The 22,104-nt window shown below is 40.8% G+C and overlaps 4 protein-coding genes across 4 annotated transcripts; 2 read left to right on the forward strand and 2 right to left on the reverse strand.

Moving 5' to 3' along the window:
* Nucleotides 1–481: 481 nt before the first annotated feature.
* On the reverse strand, nt 482–5,378 carry upf3b (UPF3B regulator of nonsense mediated mRNA decay). The gene is made up of 10 exons (XM_059521513.1): nt 5,165–5,378; nt 4,427–4,533; nt 4,233–4,339; nt 3,955–4,053; nt 3,755–3,865; nt 3,621–3,664; nt 3,312–3,497; nt 2,635–2,795; nt 2,205–2,517; nt 482–1,448 (listed from the first exon to the last, which is right to left on the reverse strand). The coding sequence occupies exons 1-10, from the start codon at nt 5,267–5,269 to the stop codon at nt 1,308–1,310; spliced, it is 1,374 nt and encodes a 457-aa protein (XP_059377496.1). The 5' UTR covers nt 5,270–5,378; the 3' UTR covers nt 482–1,307.
* A 496-nt stretch (nt 5,379–5,874) lies between these two features.
* On the forward strand, nt 5,875–6,562 carry LOC132114215 (NADH dehydrogenase [ubiquinone] 1 alpha subcomplex subunit 1-like). The gene is made up of 3 exons (XM_059522328.1): nt 5,875–6,127; nt 6,306–6,395; nt 6,475–6,562. The coding sequence occupies exons 1-3, from the start codon at nt 6,026–6,028 to the stop codon at nt 6,493–6,495; spliced, it is 213 nt and encodes a 70-aa protein (XP_059378311.1). The 5' UTR covers nt 5,875–6,025; the 3' UTR covers nt 6,496–6,562.
* A 1,111-nt stretch (nt 6,563–7,673) lies between these two features.
* On the reverse strand, nt 7,674–16,464 carry nkap (NFKB activating protein). Its single transcript, XM_059521514.1, has 8 exons — nt 15,825–16,464; nt 15,651–15,731; nt 15,001–15,065; nt 9,078–9,167; nt 8,959–8,998; nt 8,687–8,875; nt 8,433–8,582; nt 7,674–8,131 (listed from the first exon to the last, which is right to left on the reverse strand). Exons 1-8 carry the CDS (start codon nt 16,136–16,138, stop codon nt 7,957–7,959), a joined length of 1,104 nt encoding a protein of 367 aa, XP_059377497.1. The 5' UTR covers nt 16,139–16,464; the 3' UTR covers nt 7,674–7,956.
* Nucleotides 16,465–18,295: 1,831 nt separating this feature from the next.
* Nucleotides 18,296–21,149, forward strand: zbtb33 (zinc finger and BTB domain containing 33). The gene is made up of 2 exons (XM_059521515.1): nt 18,296–18,409; nt 19,054–21,149. The coding sequence occupies exon 2, from the start codon at nt 19,056–19,058 to the stop codon at nt 20,973–20,975; it is 1,920 nt and encodes a 639-aa protein (XP_059377498.1). The 5' UTR covers nt 18,296–18,409; nt 19,054–19,055; the 3' UTR covers nt 20,976–21,149.
* The last annotated feature ends 955 nt before the right edge of the window (nt 21,150–22,104 follow it).

Below are 22,104 nucleotides of genomic sequence, written 5' to 3' on the forward strand. Positions count from 1 at the left end.
AATAAAAGAGAGATTTTGTATGTTCAGTTTTTAATAGACAAAAACCTTGTCCCAGTTTATGCGTCACCCATGTTAACATCATTAGCCCTCCAAAGGCACTTATTAAAATAATGTAAAATTAATAACATAAATATTCCCCTCTTATTTTATTACTTTGTTGTAATATATATATATATATATATATATATATATATTTTTTTTTTTTGTACAGCAAACAACCAATTAATGAAACTTACTATGTGAATAATCAGCGATATCAGCATTTGATTATCTTTCCCATAAAATGAGATCAAGCACAAGGCTTTTATTGGCTAAATTAACCTACAACCATGAAACTACCAACTTTTAAGTCTTAGCTATATTTAAACTTAAATATCAAAAATGTTAAATTTAATGCAAGGTTACACAAATGCAAGGAACCCATAAAGGGTATGGAATGACCAAAGAAATGTAATAGACAAATAAAACTAAACACTAGAAATAACACATAGGTTGTTCATTTATTGTTTTTTGCATTTCTCTTCACATTTTGACCAAGCTGCAACTATAAAAGGAAAACTAGCTGTTTTGAGTTGAGGATTAGTTACAATGGAACATACAATTGGATGGCAGCACAGTTTCCAAACCAAGGTAAGTGGTAAGATATGCTTCAATTCCAAAACTATAAAAGGCCACATCTGTTTTTGCATATAATTAAGTCGAATTGCAAAAAAAGAACTGACAGTGATCAAGGCATCAGCATGATAAAGCATGGCTCTTTTTCCACCTGACCAACCCCTAATCAAAACAGAAACATTGTAGATCCGCAGGCTCTTTAAAACGGCTACAAGCCACATCCATGCTCAAAGAACACAAATTTATTACTGATTGTCTGAAGTGAAATGCAGTGGATTTGGTTAAGGCGTGAAAGATCTTTCTAAAACGGAACAGTGAGAAATGGTGAGCAAGCTGGATCAGACCTTTGTTAAACTATGAAACAGAAAAGCATGGGAAGTAAAACATGTTTGGCTGTGTACCAAAAGTAAGGTCACTTTTTAATTATTGTGGTCCAATCGCTTTGGCTCCTCTTGTGATTAAGCCCTGTTTTTCAAATCTAACCATCGGTTAGGACTTGCCTTGCTCATGAACAAACTTTGGGGGGTTCATTCAGGCACTGGAGGGCAACAGGTATGTGCTCTCATGTCACTGACAGAGAGGTGGGGGGAATTTATTTTGATGGCAGCACCATGTTTCTGAGGTGTTTGTCTTGATTAGATCAGAGCCCCTCCTCTCAAGACATCATGTCATGCCAGCACAGAGCTGTTTCCTCACTCAGCAGCTTTCTCTTGAGTGTTCTTGGTCTCCCGCTCAGCTCTCTTCTCCTCTGCCTGTCCATCTCCTCCTGTTCCTCCTCCGCCCCGGTTACGGCTCCTCGCCCCGGGCTGGTACAGCTGAATTGTAGGCCGATCCTAAGACAGAAATGTAAAAACTATAAACAATATGTAAAATAAAAGTTATACACATACAAAGTTTTTAATGTTTTTATAAGAAGTCTCCAATGTTCATCAAGGCTGCATTTTTTTTTAAAACGTAGTCAAAAGCAGTAATATTGTGGAGTATTACTACAATCTTAATACATTTTAAAATTGAATTTATTCCTGTGATGGCAAAGCCATTACTCCAGTCTTCAGTGTCACATGATCCTTCAGAAATCATTCTAATATACTGTTTTGGTGATTTATTATAAATTAATATTGGTGCTCAGTTAATAATAATAGTTCTCATTATCATCAATGGTTTTGCTGCTTAATATTTTGTGAAAACAATCAGGATTCTTTGATAACCAGAACAACCAAAAGAACAGCATTTATATATCAAATAGAAACCCTAAAGTTTTGAAAGGCGCTTAATTAAATAAGCAGCACATATGTTATCAGGATGGTATTAAGAAATATTTCTTAATATCATGTATCACCTTGAGCAGCAAATCAGCATACAAGAATGATTTCTGAAGTATCATGTGATCCATGTGATACAAAGCGACTTAAGACTGGTTTTGTGGTCCAGGGTCACATATTAAAATCAGAAAAACTGCTTAAATTGCGATAAAATTTAACAACAGTACTTTTTTCACTTTATTTTGATCAAATAAATGCATCCTTGGTGAGCATAAGATGCTTCCTCCAAAATGAATAATTCTTCCAAACATATGACCGGTCATGTACCTTATTTCTCAGACGGTCTCTTTTGGCACTGTCTTCTTTTCTGCTGTCCTTTGAAGGCTTTTCAGGATGAGCACTAACGGAGGACTCTCCGGTGTTTTCATTCTTTCTTTTCTCCCAAACGCGCTCTTTGTCCTTCTTCCCCTCCTCGTCTCTCTTTCTGTAGGTGTTTTCTCTATCCTGACGTTCCCTTTTCCTCCGTTCTTCATCCTGCCTTCTGATACGTTCTTTGTCTTTCTGTCTTCGCTCTCTCTCTCTGTCCCGCTCTCGGTCTCCATCGCGATCTCTGTAACTTTTATGCCCACTATCCTCTGACCTGAATATCAAAGCATATTGACATCATGATGTGAAATTAGAGGAGACCTCAAAAGTAAAATATGTGTTGAGTAAGGCTGGGAATCTTTTTTGACCGTGTCGAGTGTAATCAACATACTTTCCCCCTTTCTCCTCTCTGTGTTCACCATTCTGCCGCTTCTTTGTGTCTCCTCCTCCAGGAGGTCGATCTTCCTTTTGTTTCTCTCGGTCTTGTTTCTTGGCCTTGTCCTTTGGCTTCTCAGTATCAACATCATCTGCTTTCTCTGTTTTTTTCAAGAGCTGAAAGACAAAACCAAGTTGGGCTTAGTAAGATTTAAAAAGGATGCATTTAATTGATCAAAAGTGACAATAAGGACATTCATGTTACAAAGGTTTATTCTGTTTCAAAATACTGTTCTTTTGAACTTTCTATTCTTCAAAGATCCTGGAAAAAATACATATCATGCTTTACACAACAATATGAGGTATCACAACTGTTTTCGACACTGATAATAACAAAAAAAATCTGCATATAAGAATGATTTCTGAAGGATCATGTGACACTGAAGACTGGAGTAATGATGTTGAAAATTCAGCTTCGCCATCACATGAATAAATTACATTTTAAAATATATTAAAATAGAAAACAGTTATTTTGAGCTGTAAATATATTTTACAATATTATTGTTTTGTATTACTGATCAAATAAATGCAGCCTTGGTGAGCATAATTATTTCAAAATCATATGAAAATCTTGCTAACTTTTGTGTATAGATTTTTTAGTAATGAAACATTAATATTTAGATGGTTATGTACCTTAATTTTGGGCTGTTCATCTTTAGGTTGGTCCTTATCAGATGCCTTTTCTCCTTTTTTTAATTTCTCAGCCTCTTTTCTTTTTCTTCTGTCCTCCTCTCTCCACTTACGCCTTTCTTCATCTCGCAGGCGTTTACGTTCCAGTTCTCTTCGTCTCCTCTCTTCTTTCTTTTCTTCTCTAATCCTCTGGGGAGGACAGGATGAGAGAGCATGAACACACTACACATACAGTATAACGTATTATATACAGAAACTAAATGAACCGACGTCAGGCTAATGAAGTCAGTTAATATTACACCCTCACTTAACCTGTTTATTCTTTAGGAAGTCCAAGAGAGGTGTCGTTTTTTTAGCTGGGGAAAAAAACATTTCAGATAATTATTTTAAACGAAGAGTGAAAACTTGTTAAAATTGTTGTTTAGGGATGTTGTGTTGAAACGCACCACTAAGTTCCTTAGTCTTGGCCTCTATTTCCTCAAGCAAAGTCTCAGGGTTGGAAGGAAATTTTTCCTCATCACCATTGTAGGACTCCAAAAACTTTTTGTAATCAGCATCTAATAAGACACAGGTAAACGAATAATAAACTATTGTATGCAGTGATAACAATCAAATGTAAAAACACACACATATATATATATGTCACCATCTTCAATTGTTCCACTTTTGGCATCTTTCTTCTTGCTTCTTTTCTTAGCAATTTTCTGGAATGGCGCAAACTCAACAATTGCTGGATATTCTTGACCTAATGTGGGAAAAAAAAGGAGATAACACAGACCTCACTGTTAGAGACGTTCATCAGAAATTTACCAGCACACAAACCATCTCAGTCTGAAGACTCTATAACATAATTCTGACTCCTAAAACCACTGATTAGCTAGTAAACAGAATCCTGGAAACTATCATGACATGCCAAAGTCAAACCTCGACTATCAATGAAGACATAGCCATCGAACCGGTCCCTGAAGAGAACTACGTCATCTTGATTTTTGAAATTCAGATACGCTCTTGCAAACAGATGAGGGAAAAGACTGCAAATAAAATGAACATCTCGATCAGCCATCAAATACCTTTCATCACTCTTCTGTTCTCTTTTCTGAAAGAATGAATCTACAGACCTAGTATCACTAGAGAAAAACTCCAGGTAATCCAGCTCTGGAAGAGGCTGCAGTTGTTCCACTAAATCTTCTTTTGTCAGACTTGGAGGGAGACGCCGGATCACAATCTAAAAAAATACAATAAAATAGTGTAAAAAGAACAAAAATTACTTGCACACACTTTATGTGTTTTATACGCTTTAATACACATATGACAAATAAGATATATATAGTTTACGTGGTTGAGTGTGAGAACGAAAGAATAAGAGTTGTTAATCTATATGCATATGTACTATATACATTTAAATGTATGCTTTTATCCAAAGCGACTTACAGTGCACTCAGGCTATACATTTTTTATTTATTTATCAGTATGTATATGTATTGCTATTTATAATAACATTAATGTGACTGAAACTAGATCTGACATTAACAGTACTATAAGTTATCGTTTGTGGCTGTATCCACAGAAATCCCCCTGTCAAAGTTTTTAGGCGATTCTTCTTTATTATTTTGCTAACGAAGTGCCGAATCCCCGCGGTGATTGGTAACTTTGACAGGGGGTTTGCTAACCGGCCTTTTCGGTTATATTCAACTGCAATGTCGAAATCAAAAAGAGAATAATATGTAAACGTGTTAGTAAAAATACAGCTGCAAACAATAATTTATAGTATTTCAAATGAAAGCAGCTGGCTGCGCTGTTTATAGTCTATTTGTAGCAGGAATGTAGCCAGCTAGCCTGCTAACTTAACTAACTACCTTTGTCAAAGCCTCCTTCTTCTCTTTATTTGGCTTTTCATTTTCATCACATTTTATTTCCACTTTCTTTTCTCTGGGACGCGTGTTTTCTTTATCCTCCTTCATGATCCTTTGCCAACTTCTGTAGCGATGTCTTACTTCGTATGTTTCTTTCTGTTATTAGTTGTGTGTTGTGCTGCTATCTCTCTCCAATGCCCAACTTTCCGCAGTTGTTTCTTCGTCACACCAGTAGGCGTCTCTGATTGGCTACAGCTCATGATGCAAAGAGTCTCTCGATAAAGCGAGGGTCGTCCACTCTTCCACTCTGCTGAATGTGTCGTTGCCAAATGGACTCTTGCTAGGGAGAAAACTCGACGACAATAAGTTTTAATGAGACTAACAGCATACTTGACACTATAAAATAAATGCACACACTTCCTAATACTTGTCTCTTTTACTGAACTTAATTGTGGCTATTACATAAAGAGTGGACAGGCTAGACATTGCTGTGTTCCTCCCAGTTCTTAAACTATTTTTATCATTAGGCTATATCGTTCAAAAATGATTAAAAATGTAATTCTTGGCAACACACGACATGCTAAAGAAAGTGTCCATAAGTATGTGAATAGGTTTAGCAGTATAAGACTTACACTAATAAGGGCCACAAAGCGGCGCTGCAGAATTACAGCCGAAGTTCTCAGATGCGGAAGTGAATTATATGCAGCCAGACCCTCATGCACATCTCGGAAGTTGTTTTTGTCACCGTCCGTCATAAGGGCAGACATTTTGCAAGTTTTTTTTTGTTTTTTTGGAAAACCTTAAATAATTCGTGTCCTCTGCAATAATTTGTCTGTGTTTGTACACTAATATTTCACCACAATCATGTGGTATGAGATATTGCCCGGCTTTGCTGTTATGACAGTTTGTCTGATGATTCCTGGCATCGCAACTGCTCAAATCCAGAAGTTCACAAACGGTGGAAAGGTGAGTTATGATGATGATGATGATGATGAGCTATGTTTTGTCACTCTCAGTCACCGAGTATGCTTTAATGAATCCTTCAGTACATATAAACCCTTGTTTCAGCTGGACAGTAAGTCTGATATTTCTGTACGGTCCCGTATAGAAAGTCTCCAGCATTTAATCCACTTGTTGTATTTAGGAAAAGAGGATCGTACGGGTTCCCTATCACTGGTATTTGATGGAGAGAGACAGGAGAGTGGCTGGAACTGGTGCACACTACCATGCAAAGGTATAAACGTATGTTTAACGTATCAATACTGAATATGCTCACAATATCTGGTGTTTTAATATTCTTCTTTATTTCATAGGGACTTGAAAACATCAAATGAAGAGTCACCAAGAAACAATTGAAATGTACATTTTGTTCAGCCATCTATTAAAATGTTATGTTAAAATTTTTGGTTTTGCTTGCTGTTTTCGCTGTGTTCATATTTGATTTTTTTAAATAGAGCTGTTATATTGTACTGTTTTGGTACTGGTTCACTGTGGTGTGAATGTACATTTTAATATGATTTGTTTGCATATTTTACTTAATTAGGCTAATGATTCCTTAACCCACTTAACTGAGGTTTTTAGTCGGATTTACAGATGCCGAGCAATGCATATAAATACTTTGTACATAATACACATGACTTACTGCAGAGTCTACAAAATGTGCGGATTTCTTAAAATAATTTCGAATTGATCGATTTAAGTGGATCTACAAAATGCTTGAAAATATAAAAAGTGCATAACGGTGTAATGTTTATGTAATATATAGGCTCCACAGAATCAGCTTCCAATAGAGTGTCAGTTGGCATCATATGTGGTAATGCATTAAGTATACAAACTAGTAAAGTAGTAACACTCTTATGTTGTGAAGAAAATCTTGTGCACTTTTAACATCCATTTAGACGTCCAGTGGAGACAACTGAGATGATGAAGCAAGCAATTAGACATGACGTACTTCTATTCCAAACCATAATGCTTTTAGCAGGGTTCGTGATAGAATTGTGATTTCCAGGATGGGAAAAGTTATGAAAGTTACTATTGTGAATTTATGTATATTTTGCTCTTTGTAAATGCAATAAGATTATTAGTGCTATTTTATATAGCTGTGAATGTAAAAATCCATTATTAATAGCATTTTAGTCTCTTTATTGAGAAGCAACGCACAAGGGAAAGGCTTGCATGAACCATGTTGGGCTCTAAATAAAAAAGAGGATATAACACTGAAAGGTCATTGCATTACGACCCTGAGCACTTGTGGCGTAAACTGCTCTGCCTTTTCTACTCACTTTATCTAGAAATGGTAAAATGCTGTTACCATTATGTCTAAGTCTGGTTGCAACCAAGCCAAAATATGCCTTGTTTTAAGGATGTAATTTGTTGCCATGTTAAGTGTATATATGTTTTATCTTGACTTTGAAAAGCTATTATATATGAGTGGTTAGTAAAGGAACTGCATACGCTTCATTTAAAATGAAGTCATTCTTAAGAAAAGCCAATGATTATTGTTGCTCCAGCATGACAGTGGGTCACCTGACCATTTTTATTTAGATGCAACACACATTACATAAAGGGAATTGCAGTGGTTAATGGTTTGAGCTCTACTGATCAAAGTTTATTTCTTGTTTGTAATAAAAGAAACTTCAGTTCACAAGCCTCTCACTGTGAACTGTACAAGAGGATGCCCAAGCAGACAAAAATGAACACACATTTGTGTAAAATCCATGACTTGATCACATCTTATGTTTCATTAAAAAAAAACTAATAACATCCCAACAGAAAATATAATTCTGCAGGACTGTCTACTTCTCGTCTTTGCCTTTAGTTTTTCTGTACACCATTTCCCTGAAGCTGGAAAGGATTTTGCTTTCCCTCTTTCTCCTTTCCTCTTGGTTAAATGAAGCAAGAGCTCTCTTCTCATCAGCGCTGTAGATCTGGTTTTCCTTTCTCAGACGCACAGCCTCCATACGCCGATGTCTGAGGGCATAAAGAATAAATTTTAAAAAATGTGCATGATACTTCACCAACAATTATAAAAGAGTTTCATCTTTTTACTTAAGACCACACTGATTTAATTTTTGTGGAAAATGATACGTTTTTTCAGGATTCTTTCAAGAATAGAACAGCTTTTATTTGAAACAGAAATCTTATGTAACTTTTTTTAATTAATTTAATGCATCCTTGTTTAATAGAAGTGATTAACTCTTTAAAAAAAACTGACAGCAAACTATTGAACAGTAGTGTATGTGCACAAATGTACAGTATAAAAGCATCATACCTGCTTCCACTCATGACATAGCCACATTTCTCATACTCTGCAATCTCGTCACTAGTCAAACCTATTTCACCTCTTCTTGGAATACGCTTTCCTGCTTTGACGAACTCTGCCATGGCCGCACCTTCACCTGGTAGCAAAGCGTGGCCAAAACTATGGGAAACAAGACAGTTCGGTTCCAGAGACAGGATCAAGAATGACTTTAAAACAAGCACTATTATGATTTAGTAACAGTGGAGGAAGAATCAATTGCTCACTCCAAAGGTTTGTCATCTTGGGACAGGTGAGTGAGAGGAGCTTCAGGTCCAACAACATCTTCTCCAACACCAGTTTTCTCCACCCATGAGATTTCATCGACATCCTCTTCTTCTTCCTCCGAATGTTCACTACTAGAGCTACTGGACTCCTTCTGATTCTTCTTTGCCTTCTTCTTCTTTGATTTTTTCCTGAGAGGACAAAATCATGCATCGTATGAAACGAATCGAGCATAGCTTATTCAATGCACTACAGACGAAAACAAGATTCTTACTTTTTACTTTTCTTCTTTCTTTTCTTCTTTTTCATCTCATCTGCAAAACAAGACGGTAAATGTTGATTTAATTTTATACATAAAAAATTAGTTTTAAGAGAAAAATAAATGCCACAAACCTTCACTTTCTGGCTCACTGTCCTCTGAGTGCTTCCTGTTCTTTCTCTTCTTTGATTTCTTCTTCTTCTTTTTCTTTTTCTTCTTTTCCTCTGTAGACAAGATAGAAGGCATTTAGATTATTTATTAGGGGCCGTTCACATATCCCGCCTTTTGCGCGCTCAAGTTCGTTATTTCCAATGTAGCCGCGCGGTATGAGCGCTCATAATGAAAGCGACGCGGTCGCGATGTTCACGCGGTGCGACGCGCTCGTTTTTTTAGGCGCGTCCGCACTTCATCGAGTTAAAAACATCAACTTTTCAGAGATCCCCAAGCGCACCGCGGGTCACGTGACAAGAATTAACCAATCAGCTTCATCCTTTCCCGTAACAATGTTGAAAGCTCAGCCAAGATGAAGGAACTGCTGACCATAGCTGTATATATATATATATAGCCATTTTAAATAAATTTAATAGCAGAGCTACTGCAAGCGATTCTTAGTGCTGCAAATCCATTTATCCTTTGCTGAAATTTCCGCGTGTTCATGGAGAGAGTGGGTCATGGTTGCATAGGAACGACAGACGCCTCAGGAGCGCAACTGCCCGAGCGCTTTGGAAAGAAGGAGAAAGCGGCACGCCTAGCGTTCCCTCTCGAGGCGTTAACTCAACATTATGTCAGCTAAGATGTATATGGGAACTCCTCCCTTCTCCACTTTCGCTGAAATCTTATTGGCTAACGCCAGCTGGGAGCAGCTGGCCAATTGACGCGAAGCATGCAAATACTGACACGACAGCGGGCAGTATAAAATGCATGGGCGTGGAAATTACGTCAGAATCTCTTTCTTCACGCTAGAAGTCTTATCGAAGTCATCGTGGAAGTTGCAATAGAGGACTAACCCTGTTTTTCCTCTCCGCATTCGATGGCTGCTAATGCTAGATTTGGACCTTCACCAGTTCTGTGTGACCTTCCTGGGAGCCTCACACGGACCACACATGTGCCCACTGTGCCGAGCTGGCAGTGCGCGCCCTCAGAGCCAGAGTGGCTCGGAAAACAGCGGGAATGAGGCCCACTGCCGCCAGCGAGCCGCTGGTGGGCCCTCCCCCGCCTGAAGACGAGTTTGACGTCGGCGTGGTGGACGATAGCTTCCGCCCCGCAAACTTCGTCCTCTTCGGAGCTGGCGAGGAAAACGACTCCATGTCGCTTTCGGCGTCGGAAAAGGTTTGGGCCTCTCAGTGGGACCGCCCCGACCAAGAGGGCCCTGCAGACCTCTAGAGTCTTCGGAAAGGCCGTCACGGAGCTGGGTCTCGCTTGCAACGCACCTGACGAGCCTGTGAAAGGTAGCTGGACTCGTGGCTCCTCCAGTCGAGCTGCTGCCAGACGGCATTGAGGCATGCAAGAGCTCGTGGTGAAGTCGTGGGCTGCACCCCAATCGGCGCTCACCCACTCTGCCACGCGTAGGCCATGTTCACGCACGTGGACGGGGCGGAAACCCTCCGCCCCGTCGAGGAGACTGTTACCGTGCACCTGTGCCCGTCTCCCTCTGCATTGGGTTCGGACCACAGCCTGCCTTCCAAGCCGTGCGGTTCACGGCCCATAGACGGACAAAGCCTATACTTCTGAGGGTAGGCAACTTCTGCTCTTCATGCCAGGGCAATACTCAAGGTGTTTCAGGCAGACGGCGGCACAATAGCGCAGACGGCGGCACAATAGCGGCAACTGATCTCGCGCTGATGGCTACTAAGCATTCTGCTCAGCCGTTTTATGGGGCTCATGGTGGTCCTTACAGGCACCTATGGCTTACCCTAGCTGACCTGGAAGACGCGGACCGTAGGACGCTCCTAAACAATCCAGTTGCTCCCTCCGGCCTCTTTGGTGACGCCATGGAGTCATGGAGTGTTTCTCAGAGACGCAGAAAGCGCACCAAGGCGATGAGCCACGTGATGCCCCGTCGCTCACTCCAGTCATCATCTGCGAGGTTCCGCTCTTCTGCACCTCATCAGGCTCTAAGACCAGCTAAAACAGCCCGCCGTGGCACCCCGCTCTGAACCGGACGCTCGTTTCGGCCAAATACATCCTTGGCCACCGAGCCGTCTCCCTAAATGACCGATAAAGTGAAAGAGAGAGTGCGCGGGAGGCCCCGCCCCCAAGCACTATGTTCAAATGCATCATGTCCCCCATGTTCCTTCAGGCGACGATTGCTATGTGTGTTTAAATGCTGTTTGTGTGAGTTCCACTATAAAAACATGTATACAATCAACAAAAGAGCTTTACTTCCTCTTACACTCAATACTGTGTCACTCGCCCTGTCTCAGAACAGTGCAGAGCCACAACCTATGATTATAATGGCCTCGAGAGGGAGCGAGAGTGCCAACACCACAAAAACACATGCATCATGTCCCCCCTTCACTATGGGTGACAATTGCTATATGTGTTTAAATGATGTTTGTGTGAGTAAAATTTTACTATAGAAGCATGTATGCAAATTCTTGCACCCAACACTGTGTCACTCGCCCTGGCTCAAACAGCGCAGAGCCACAACCCATGATTATAATGGCCTCTCGAGGGCGCAAGAGTGTCACACCATTATATAGCCAACGCGAACCGCCCTCCCGCCAGTGCTTCTAGCCTCGCGGGGGCGGGGCCCTGGTCAAAACAAGTCATCAGTGGCTGTGGACCTAACGCGTCCGCGATGTCATTTCATGGACGGTAGGAGGGCTATCCCGGGCGTTTCACCGTGGATATTGGGAATAATTCACGACGGATATTCTCTCCAATTCAAACGCAGACCTCCCCGCTTCAATGGCGTGGTCCCGTCACTGACTTTGCCCCAAAACCGTCCTGTTCTGCAACAGGAAGTTCTCAGTCTCAGTCGAAAGGGGGCGATAGAGCAAAATTTCCCCACAGATCGAGCAGAATGCGCATGTTGAATTATCTGGACGATTGGCTGATTTTAGCCCACTCAAGAGATGTGCTATCAGTCACGTGGAAACAATGCTTCGCCGTTTGGATACGCTGGGACTGCGTGTGAATATGCAGAAGAGCGTGTTTTTACGAGTCGGACTGTAACATATCTGGGAATATGTTTGTACTCGATGGCGATGCGAGCCCATCTCTCTCTAGAGCATTTCATCGACTCTGCGCTGTTTCAGAACGGGCAGGTCGTTTTCACTGAGGGAATTTCAGAGGCTTCTGGGACTGATGGCGGCGGCTTCTTCAGTGTGCCATCTGGGTCTGCTACATTGCGGCCGCTACAGTTTTGGCTGTAACTCGAGTTCCGCCGAGGGCGTGGTCTTCGGTCCACAAGCACATACAGTCATTCACAGTTGCGTCAGCACTCTGACCGTGGAACAGCCCGGATATGTTCAGCCCAGGAGTTCTTTTCTCTACGAATGCGTCTACTTCAGGCTGGGGAGCAGTGCGTCTGGGCGTACCTGCCTCAGGCCTTTGGTCAGAGTCACAGAGAAGGTGGCACATAAACCGTTTGGAATTGGAAGCGGAAGCGGTTTCCTTAGCCTTGAAAGCCTTTCGGTCGAAATTGGAGTGGCAACATGTACTGATTCAAACTGACAACACGTCTGTGGTCTCGTACATAATTCGCCAGGGCGGCGTGCGCTCCAGAGCTCTATTTAAACAGGCAGCGAGTCTCCTGTTGTGGGCGGACCGACACTTAATCTCCATAAGAGCGTCGAACATCCCCGGTACTTTGATCCGTGGAGTGAGCATGCTTTCGAGGAACGGGATTCCTCAAGGAGATGGAGGCTTCACCCAGGATCAGATCTAATGATTTGGGAGGGAGGAAGTGGATTTGTTTGCCACGAGCGAGAACACACACTGTAAAACGTTCTTCTCGCTATCTCACTCCCCCCTGCCGGGAGATGCTCTGACATCGCGTTGGCCGAAAGCCAGGCTTACACGTTCCCTCCGGTGAAGATTTGCCTGTGTTGTGCAAAATCAGGGAGGAGAGTGTCAGTTATACTCGTGGCCCCGAACTGGCCGAATCAGCCCTGGTTCGCGGACCTGAGAGAGTTAGTGATGGCTCCCCCATGGCGAATCCCCCTCAGGCAGGACCTGCTGTCTCAGGCGAACGGCACAATATGGCACCAAAGCCCCGAGCTGTGGAACCTTCATGTGTGGCCGCTGCGGGGACCCTAATAAGCGGGACGCTCTGCACTCACGAGTGCTGAACACACAGAGACGAGCGCACCATCAAACAGTCGCTGCTACGCGTAGAAGTGGAGTTTTCACAAAATGGTGCGAGGACATTTATATTGACCCGGGGACCTGTTCCGTGTCGGATGTTTTGCACTTTCTACAGCACAGTATGGAAAGCAGGAGTTTGAAACCATCCACGCTGAAGGTGTATGTGACCGCTATTGCCGCTTTTCGTTCCCCGGTTGACGGGCAAACGATCGGTAAGCACGCTCTGGTAATCAATTTTCTCAGGGGAGCAAGGAGATTTGTGTACTTCATGGCCGCCCTCCGTGCCGCCGTGGGATTTAGCTCTAGTTTTGAGGGCTCTATCTCTTACTACCGTTCGAGCCCTTAGCTTCGATTGCGGTTAAGGAGCTTCCCTGAAGTCTGCTTTGCTTCTTGCTCTCGCCTCGGAGACTTTCATGAGTTTTTGGTGAACGATATTGCATCGGTTTCGGACCTGGCGACTGTAATGTCACTCTCCGGCCGAGACCGGGTTTCGTTCCGAAGTCACTCAATACACCGTTTTGTTTCCCTGCTCGCCTTATCTGTTGAGCCGTCAGCCTCGCTCAGAGCGGCGGGAACCTGTTAGGGTTTTTTACGGATGTATATGGATCGCTCGGCCGCCTTTCGTCAGTCGGACCAGCTGTTCGTGTGCTTGGTGGATGTAATAAGGGACGTGCTGTTTCTAAACAGAGACTTTCTCACTGGATCGTGGACGCTATCGAATGCCAGAGGAAGGATTATCCCCTCAATATCAGAGCTCATTCTGCGAGGACAATATAAATGCTTCCTGATGGGCCTGGTCTAGAGGTATGTCTGTCCAGTATTTATGTTTTGCTGCTATCTGGTCTTCCCAGAACACAATCGCCAGGTTTTACAAGCTGGATGTACCCTCTGTAGCGTCACATGTACTAGTTAAGTTTTATTCATTCTGTTATAACCAGCTATACAGTAGTTACCATGGCTGCTAACTCTGTGTTATGGTTTATATGGTTTATGCAGTAGTCACCGCAAACGCCGTCGACTCTGTTTAACTCTCATGCTTGAGTGCTTATTGCGTTGTGTCTGCCCTGGTTAGTGCAGACTTCGATTTATTGCTTGAAATTATGCAAATTTTGTTAGGGTCGGAGCAGATGTCTCATTGGTCTAGTTCCGCCTATCAGATGCAAGCACTCTTAGCGACACGGCCATTGACTAGAACTGTCCTGCTTATGTGTGGGGGTGATTGACTCCGTTCAGGGCTTATCTTCACTGCTCTCACGGTGGGATTTTATACAGTTCCCATATACGTCTTAGCTGACGTAATGTTGAGTTACCGCCTCGAGAGGGAACGTCTCCGGTTACTATCGTAACCTCAGTTCCCTGAGAGGCGGGAACGAGACATTATGTTAGCCGCTGTGGTCGCTGTTTGATCAGCTGTGCTAGCGTTCAGTCGTGATTCTGACGTAATTTTCGCGCCCATGCATTTTATACTGCCCACTGTCCTGTCAGTATTTGCATGCTTCGCGTCAATTGGCCAGCTGCCCCCAGCTGGCATTAGCCAATAAGATTTCAGCGAAAGTGGAGAAGGGAGGAGTTCCCATATACGTCTTAGCTGACGTAATGTCTCGTTCCCGCCTCTCAGGGAACCGAGGTTACGATAGTAACCGGAGACGTTTTCCACGCGTTTTTAGGCGCGATATGTGAACGGCCCCTAAAACATTCTGTGAAAAAGCACATTGTGTGTAGGTGAGATGTTAAAGAATCATTTACCCTGTGCACTTGAATCAGAGCTGCTGTTCTTCACGTCCTCTTCTACAGGAGTGTGTTCGTCTGAGCTATTACCAGATATAAGATGAGAGCATTTAAGCACAGAGTATATGATGAATATATTACTGTTCATAGACTGCTTTCTCAGCTGGGACATCCACAACAAAAAATACACACAACTTAATAAAAAAAAAAAAGATAAAATAGCCTAAACCACAAAGAATAAAAATACATGAAACCAATCATCTAATGGTTTGTGCAATGAGAAATGAACACAACAAAATTCCATGACAACGTAGTGACAATGTAGATTTCCAGAGAAGGCTACATGATGTGAGTATCAAAATATGGTGTATCTTGCAAAAAATGTATATTGATTTATGTGTTGCAATTGTTCATTGCATTAATAGATAGTGACGTATCGTTAAACCCCTTTTATACTTTATAAAACATATATATATATATATATATATATAAAGCGACTTACAGTGCATTCAGGCTATGAATTTTTACCTATCATGTGTTATATATATATATATATATATATATATATATATATATATATATATATATATATATATATATATATTGTATTTAATATGAACTCATATTAAATATTTAATATAAATATTTCATATTTAATATGAACTCACTCAGGCTCTCTGACTCTTGGAGAATATCCCCAGACCTCAGGACATCCCAGTTCACCAATTCTCTCACGTTCCTGTAGACGCCTTGATAGAGAAAAGCAGAAAACAAGTAAATGCAATGCTCAGTAACTGCTCGTGCCGTGTATGCTCGCTCATGAAGACTGAAGCGAGTCTGACCTCGCGTTGAAGGCGTCTTGTCTCTGTCGCTGGGCATCATCTCTCTTCTCATAGTAATCGGATCTTGATCCGAAGCCGTGATCTCGGTCTCTCTGATCTGACCAATTTAACCGATCTCTTTCCCTTGACCTGGAACGACTACGGGAATTCTCTACTCGGAACCGGTTTCTGTTCCTCTCTTTGTCGTTGTGTCGCGACCTGTGCTCGTCTTCGTGCTCGTGTCTGTGGTTCTTCAGCCCGTGGTCCGGTGAGCGGCTGCGGCGGCGTCTCTTCGGGCTCTCAGCGCCTGAATATTTCACGTCCAGCTCGGGCATTACTACAATCTGTATTATTAACTTTAACGGTAATTTAATGACGTTTGGATAGCCTTTTTTAGTTAGGTCATAAAGCGGCCTGCTAATTACATTTTGTTGGTCATGTCGCAGTTCACCAAGCTAGCTAGATAATGATTTTAGCGAATTGCGATTTTTGTTTTAGCTAATGAGACAAATGAAAAAATAGTTAACTTATATAAATCACGGTGGTGTCGAGACTCATCACGAAACCAGTAAACAACTTAAACGCGGGTCATGAGACCAAAATGTGTACTAGCGTCGTTGAAATGCAACTTGTTCCGGCTTGTGTTTACGTTTGCCTTATTCTTTTGTAAAGAATTGTGTAGCAAGACGCGCGCAATATCGCCCCCTGGAGACCTGGAAGGCGCATATTGAAACTACACTTTTTTGCCACCGATAAGTTTTGGATTGCTTATTGAATATGGAAAATGCATGCTGATTTAATCATTTGTTCTTGTAAGTATAAAGACAGTCTATGACAGACCGGGTTACCCAATAGGCTATACGACATAATGAACGCTTTGCTAGTTGTCATAAAAATGTTCAGAGGCGGACAGTAGTGTAGTATTTTTACTCTGCTGTAAAAGTACTTTTCAAGTGTCTGTACTTTCTCAGTGTTTTTCTTTAGAACATTTTACTTCACAACATTCCAAGGCATAATATTGTACTTTTTGCTGCACTACGTTTCATGTTAAATATAATTTAATACTTAATTACATTAGAAATCTATTACTTTTGTTACTTTTACTCAAGTAATGTAATTCAAATATTTACTTGAGTACAAAATAAGTACTAGATTTTTAATATTATTAAGTATTAAAGGTAAAACAAACAACCTTTATTTATGAATTGCAGTAAAAAGTACGACATTATGCTTTGGAATGTAGTTAAGTAAAGTTTTCCAAAGAAAAACACTCCGATAAACTACATATACTTTTTTAAAATTTAATTGATTAAAGTAAAAATACTTCAATACTGTCCGCCTCTGAAAAGTTTCATTCATGAATACCAAAATAACAAAATTGCATTTGTTTTTTGTTTGTTTTTAAGCACCTGACAGTTGCCACATGAGTGTCTGAATGTAAATGTAATTTATTACCTTTATTTAACCAGAAAAATAAGACTTGATGAAATTAAAATCTATTTGACAGGAGTGTCCTGGCCAAGATAGGCAGCTAAGTTTGCAAATACAAATAAACAACATACAATACAAAAACTAGAGTAAAATGGCAAATAATTCAATATGGCTTTATCAACAGATAATCAATGTATTTTTGTGTTTACTGGGATTTTTTATTTATTATTATTATTTTTTTTTTTTAAATAATAATAATCACAAAAGGGGTTTGAAACAAACAAAAAAACACACTTCTAGAATAGCCTACACATTTGAAGAGTTCAGTTGCAAAAGCCTTAAAATGACGTTTGAAATTTTCTTATAAACTGAGCATTTTTTCACAGGCTCCTATGTGTAAATTCAGTTATTTCACTTTAATGGCAACGAATATTTTCTTTTCATTGCCATTAAAGTAAAATAACTGAATATAAACATAGGACCCTTCAGTTTCAATCAACACTTCAAGGCTTTTGAATCTGAACTCTACATTTGTAACTTGGAGTTTTGAAAACCTGATAGTTACTGAGATGTATGAGACCGATAACACTGTAATAAAACGTTTATACTTGTCAATGATAAGTCTTGTCATACCAACAAAGCACGTTGTCATTTTCAGTTTTTTAAATTCTTCTTCTTAATAATAATAATAAGAAGAAAGAATCATGTTAATTTATATAGCACATTTCTACAGACTCAAAACTTTTTATTTACCATATACCATAAAAACTTCTTATATTACACTGGTCTGAAAAATTAAATGGACACGTTTTCTAATATGGAGAGAGAGGGGAAAAACTGCAGCAGCAATGTAAAACTCATAAAGCTTTTCAAATGAATGTAATTTGCCCCGATTTGTACTTAAAATAAATCTCTGTATTAATTCATCACGCTTTTGTTTTCTATATCCCTATTCATATGTGTGCAAATACACGTAAAGTTGAAGGTAAAACCGTCCTGTCTCATTAACATTCATCACACGTATGTTGTGCGCGTCTCGTGTCGGTCTGCTGCTGGAGGAGAGACTCTTCCTCTCAGACAAGGAACTCGAGCTCCACAGCAACCGACTCACATTATCGCTGTCATTATTGTTTTTCAGCTAAGGGAATCGTGGATTCTAACGGGTCGTTGTGCAGGTATAGGATTTTGGAAATTAATTTACAGAATTGTGGGATATTGAAACTTTAATTCATCTTTTTTAACCACATACGCGTTGCTGTACATCGTAGAGTCAAGATAGGCCGCGCGCCGCCGCCAAACCAGGAAGGAGAGTTGAATTGAGCCATTTGTTTTTGTTTTCACGCTGACCGCTGCACACCGGAGTCCTACCGGTTCTGAGTGCTAACATCAAAAGGCTGTGGCCTCGCACGAATAGTATTCCGTGTGATCACGTCAAACTAGTCAAAAGGCTTTAGTTTTATGTCACTTTGCAAGATGCATATGTTTTAATGCTTGTCTTTTGTTGCTGTACGATTAGCCAGCTAGCCTGGCTGCGATTCTCGTGCACGTGCACATTTCGTTGCTTTTAATTTAGAAACAATAAAGTTGTATTATTTTTTTAGTAATGGTTAGATCAACATAAAAAAGAGAGAAAAAAATGGGCATGGAAATATGATTTGTCATAGTTTGTGAGAGTGTATCTTGCAGTAATGAATGCATAGTGTAGAAAGCTTTGCATAGAGTTGTGTTAATAACATCTGAACGCGTTTTGTAATAGATTTCATTAATATGTCCAAACTTTTAAAGTGTATTAAACTTTATTATACCTCTTTCCTCTCAGGCATGTCGAAACTAAAGCTAATATCTGCAGCAGACACTCAGTACCCAGCATCACTGTTGAGGTCCATCAATGATGAGCGACACAGCGGTTTATTCTGTGATGTCACCATAATTGTGCAAGACCGCAAGTTCAAAGCACACAAATGTGTGCTGTCTGCCTCGAGTACCTATTTCCGTCAACTTTTCTCAGTTGCTGGACAAGTAGTAGAGCTGAACTTCATCAAGGCAGACATATTTGATATGATCTTGAATTACATTTACACTTCTAAAATCTACAGAGTTCGATCAGACAGACTTGAGGATCTCATCAGCGCCAGTCAGGCTTTGGGCGTGACGTTCCTAGCCAATTTAGGAGCGCCGCTCGCACAAGTCAAGGGATTACCTGGCCTGTCCAAAGAAAGTGACAACAACACCATCAGTTCCTCTGAGAAGAATGAGACCGGAGGTGAAAATATGCCAATCATTACAGAGACGTTCTCACTGTCTGCTGAAGAATTCAACATGGCTTGTGGTAATACAGAAACTATACAGGAAGTGGACTCGGACAGCGATGATGTTCTTTTCGTCTCAAAAATAGAGGCCCCTCAAGCTCAGAAGACCAAGATATCAGATGTTAATGACAAAGAAGGTGGACCAGAGGCAAAAAAACAAAAAGTCACATGCGAGGAAGGAATTGCCTCTAAAGATTCAACAGCCCAAGAGAGAAACAACAAGCTTTCTTCTGAAAGAGATACATCACTCCAAAATAACCTTGAGCCCCAGCCAGATGTTGTTCTCCTCTCAAACCCAGAAGCCAGTAGCAGTGTTCTCACATCTCCAGTAAGATTGAGCTCAAACAGCGAACCCACCACCCCAGCTGGTGTGAACAGCCTTCCTTCAGATCCTCACAGCACCTCGCTGCCTCTAGACAACAACGAAGTACTCGGAGTCCAAAAGAAAAAGGTCCTTCTAGAGCACTCGCCCGATCATCCTGGAAAAATCAGACTGTCGGATGTAAGGCCGATGTATAGCACCAATAACGGTCCAGTACCAGCAATAAACATGGCTATGACAGTGTTGGGGAAAAAGACGATAACATTAGACAAAGCCTCGGAAATCGATTCGCTATCGCCTGGTTGTAAAGTGTATGCAAACATTGGTGAAGACACCTACGACATTGTTCCAGTAAAAGAGGATACCGTGGAGGGTTTGGCTCCTGGTAGGAAATCGCAAACCCCACACAGTGTTCCCAGTGTGACCAGTCACTCACCTCGAGGAAAGAAAAAAATCAAGCTGGATCAGGAGGATCACTATGAACTTATCATGGATGGAAAGACCTTTTACGTATGCATCGTGTGCAAGCGTCCCTATGTGTGCCTGACGAGCCTCAGGCGGCACTTTAACACTCACTCGTGGGAACGGAAGTATCCGTGCCATTACTGCAGCAAGGTTTTCGCCCTGGCCGAGTACAGAACCAAACATGAAATCACACACACGGGCGAAAGACGCTACCAGTGTTTACTGTGCAGTGAAACGTTTCTCAATTATCAGATTTTGTCCACCCACTGTAAGCAAATGCACAACCAGGACCCGTCGGGAAGAAAAGAGAAAGATGATTCATGCAACAACTTGTATCGGCTGCTGCCTTGCAAAACGTTGCAGTTCAAACCATATTCCTTTGTGTCCGAAGAGCCTGGGGAGATTCCGGTCATTGCTGAAGATGGGACTGTCCAACATGTAGACCCAGACAAAGAGCACTTTACCAACCAGCCACTTCCAGCTAGCCAAAGCAAAGCAATGACCTGGGACGACATCTTTGTAGATTCTGAAGCACAAAACAGAGCGGCAGCTCACGTTCGACTGGATCCACCTCCACGGCCTATCGACCAAATAAATGCCGAAACCAGGAATGAATTTGAGTTTGTTATACCAGAGACGTATTGAGCATGCTTGTGCACTGCTCTGGCTCAGGTGCCTTGTTCATTTGTCTTTTAATTTGAGGTGCAGGTGGTCGTGGTTCTCTGGACCATTTGATTGAAAATATCCATCAACTCATGAAAGTTTTTTCAAGGTGCTTTAATGTATATTTAGGAAATGTATTAGTGTTGGTTTACAGTTCATGCTTCGTCAGATAATATTACTAAGTAGACAATACATATTTTATGTAGAGCTACATTCAACCTGTGTAGAGCTGATCCTTAAGATTTTCTATTCCAGTTTATGTTTCAGACATTATAACCCTGTTGGATGTAATTAGAGGGATCAAGTACAGGCTATTGCAGTTTGTTACAGATATTTTATACAATTCTGTTATTTTGATAAATCCTTTTTACATAAATCCTATCCAAAAACAAATGTAACTTCGGAGTCCACATACAGCACACATATTTGAAACGCTAACATTGTTTTTCTTGTCAGCTTCTTAGCGTAGTTATTAATGATTGTTTGGCACTAGATAGTTCAGTGTTAATGGCAGGTTTCAATCCTGTGGTAAGGAAAAGTTGGGGAATGTTTGTATTTATAGTTTTTTTTTTTAAGATCGATGGAGTAAATGTGTGAAATGTTTATGTCATCTGTCCAGTAATTATGTTTTGAGGTTGTTTATTTATATGCTGGCCATATATCCTGATATAGTTTCCCAGACAGTAACTGAGACCTGAAGAGAAATATTCCTCCCTCCTCCGCTCATGTCCAGAGAAACAAGATACTGAATTGTCAGGGTAATCAAAGGATCATGTTGGTAATACAGAGGACCTCTCCTTTACGGTTGAATATTTTGTACATATATTGTTTTTTAAAATTATTTTTTCAGCATAGATTTATGAATTATTTTAGCTTTGTGGGCCGTGAGAAGAAGCTGTGAATACGTTGAGATTCCTTCAGTCAGAACTATTGCTTTAACACCATAACCATGTACATGATAGTACTGAAGACCTTCATTTGAACAGTTTCTTTTCATATGGATCCTATTTATTATTAGGTCTTAGTGTGATATAAACTCAAATAAAATTTTGAAGAAAGTACACACGTTTCTTTTATTTCCAAGTGATTTGTTTTCATAATTATGATAACC

Source organism: Carassius carassius, chromosome 33, assembly GCF_963082965.1.
Source record: "Carassius carassius chromosome 33, fCarCar2.1, whole genome shotgun sequence".
Classification (NCBI taxonomy): domain Eukaryota; kingdom Metazoa; phylum Chordata; class Actinopteri; order Cypriniformes; family Cyprinidae; genus Carassius; species Carassius carassius.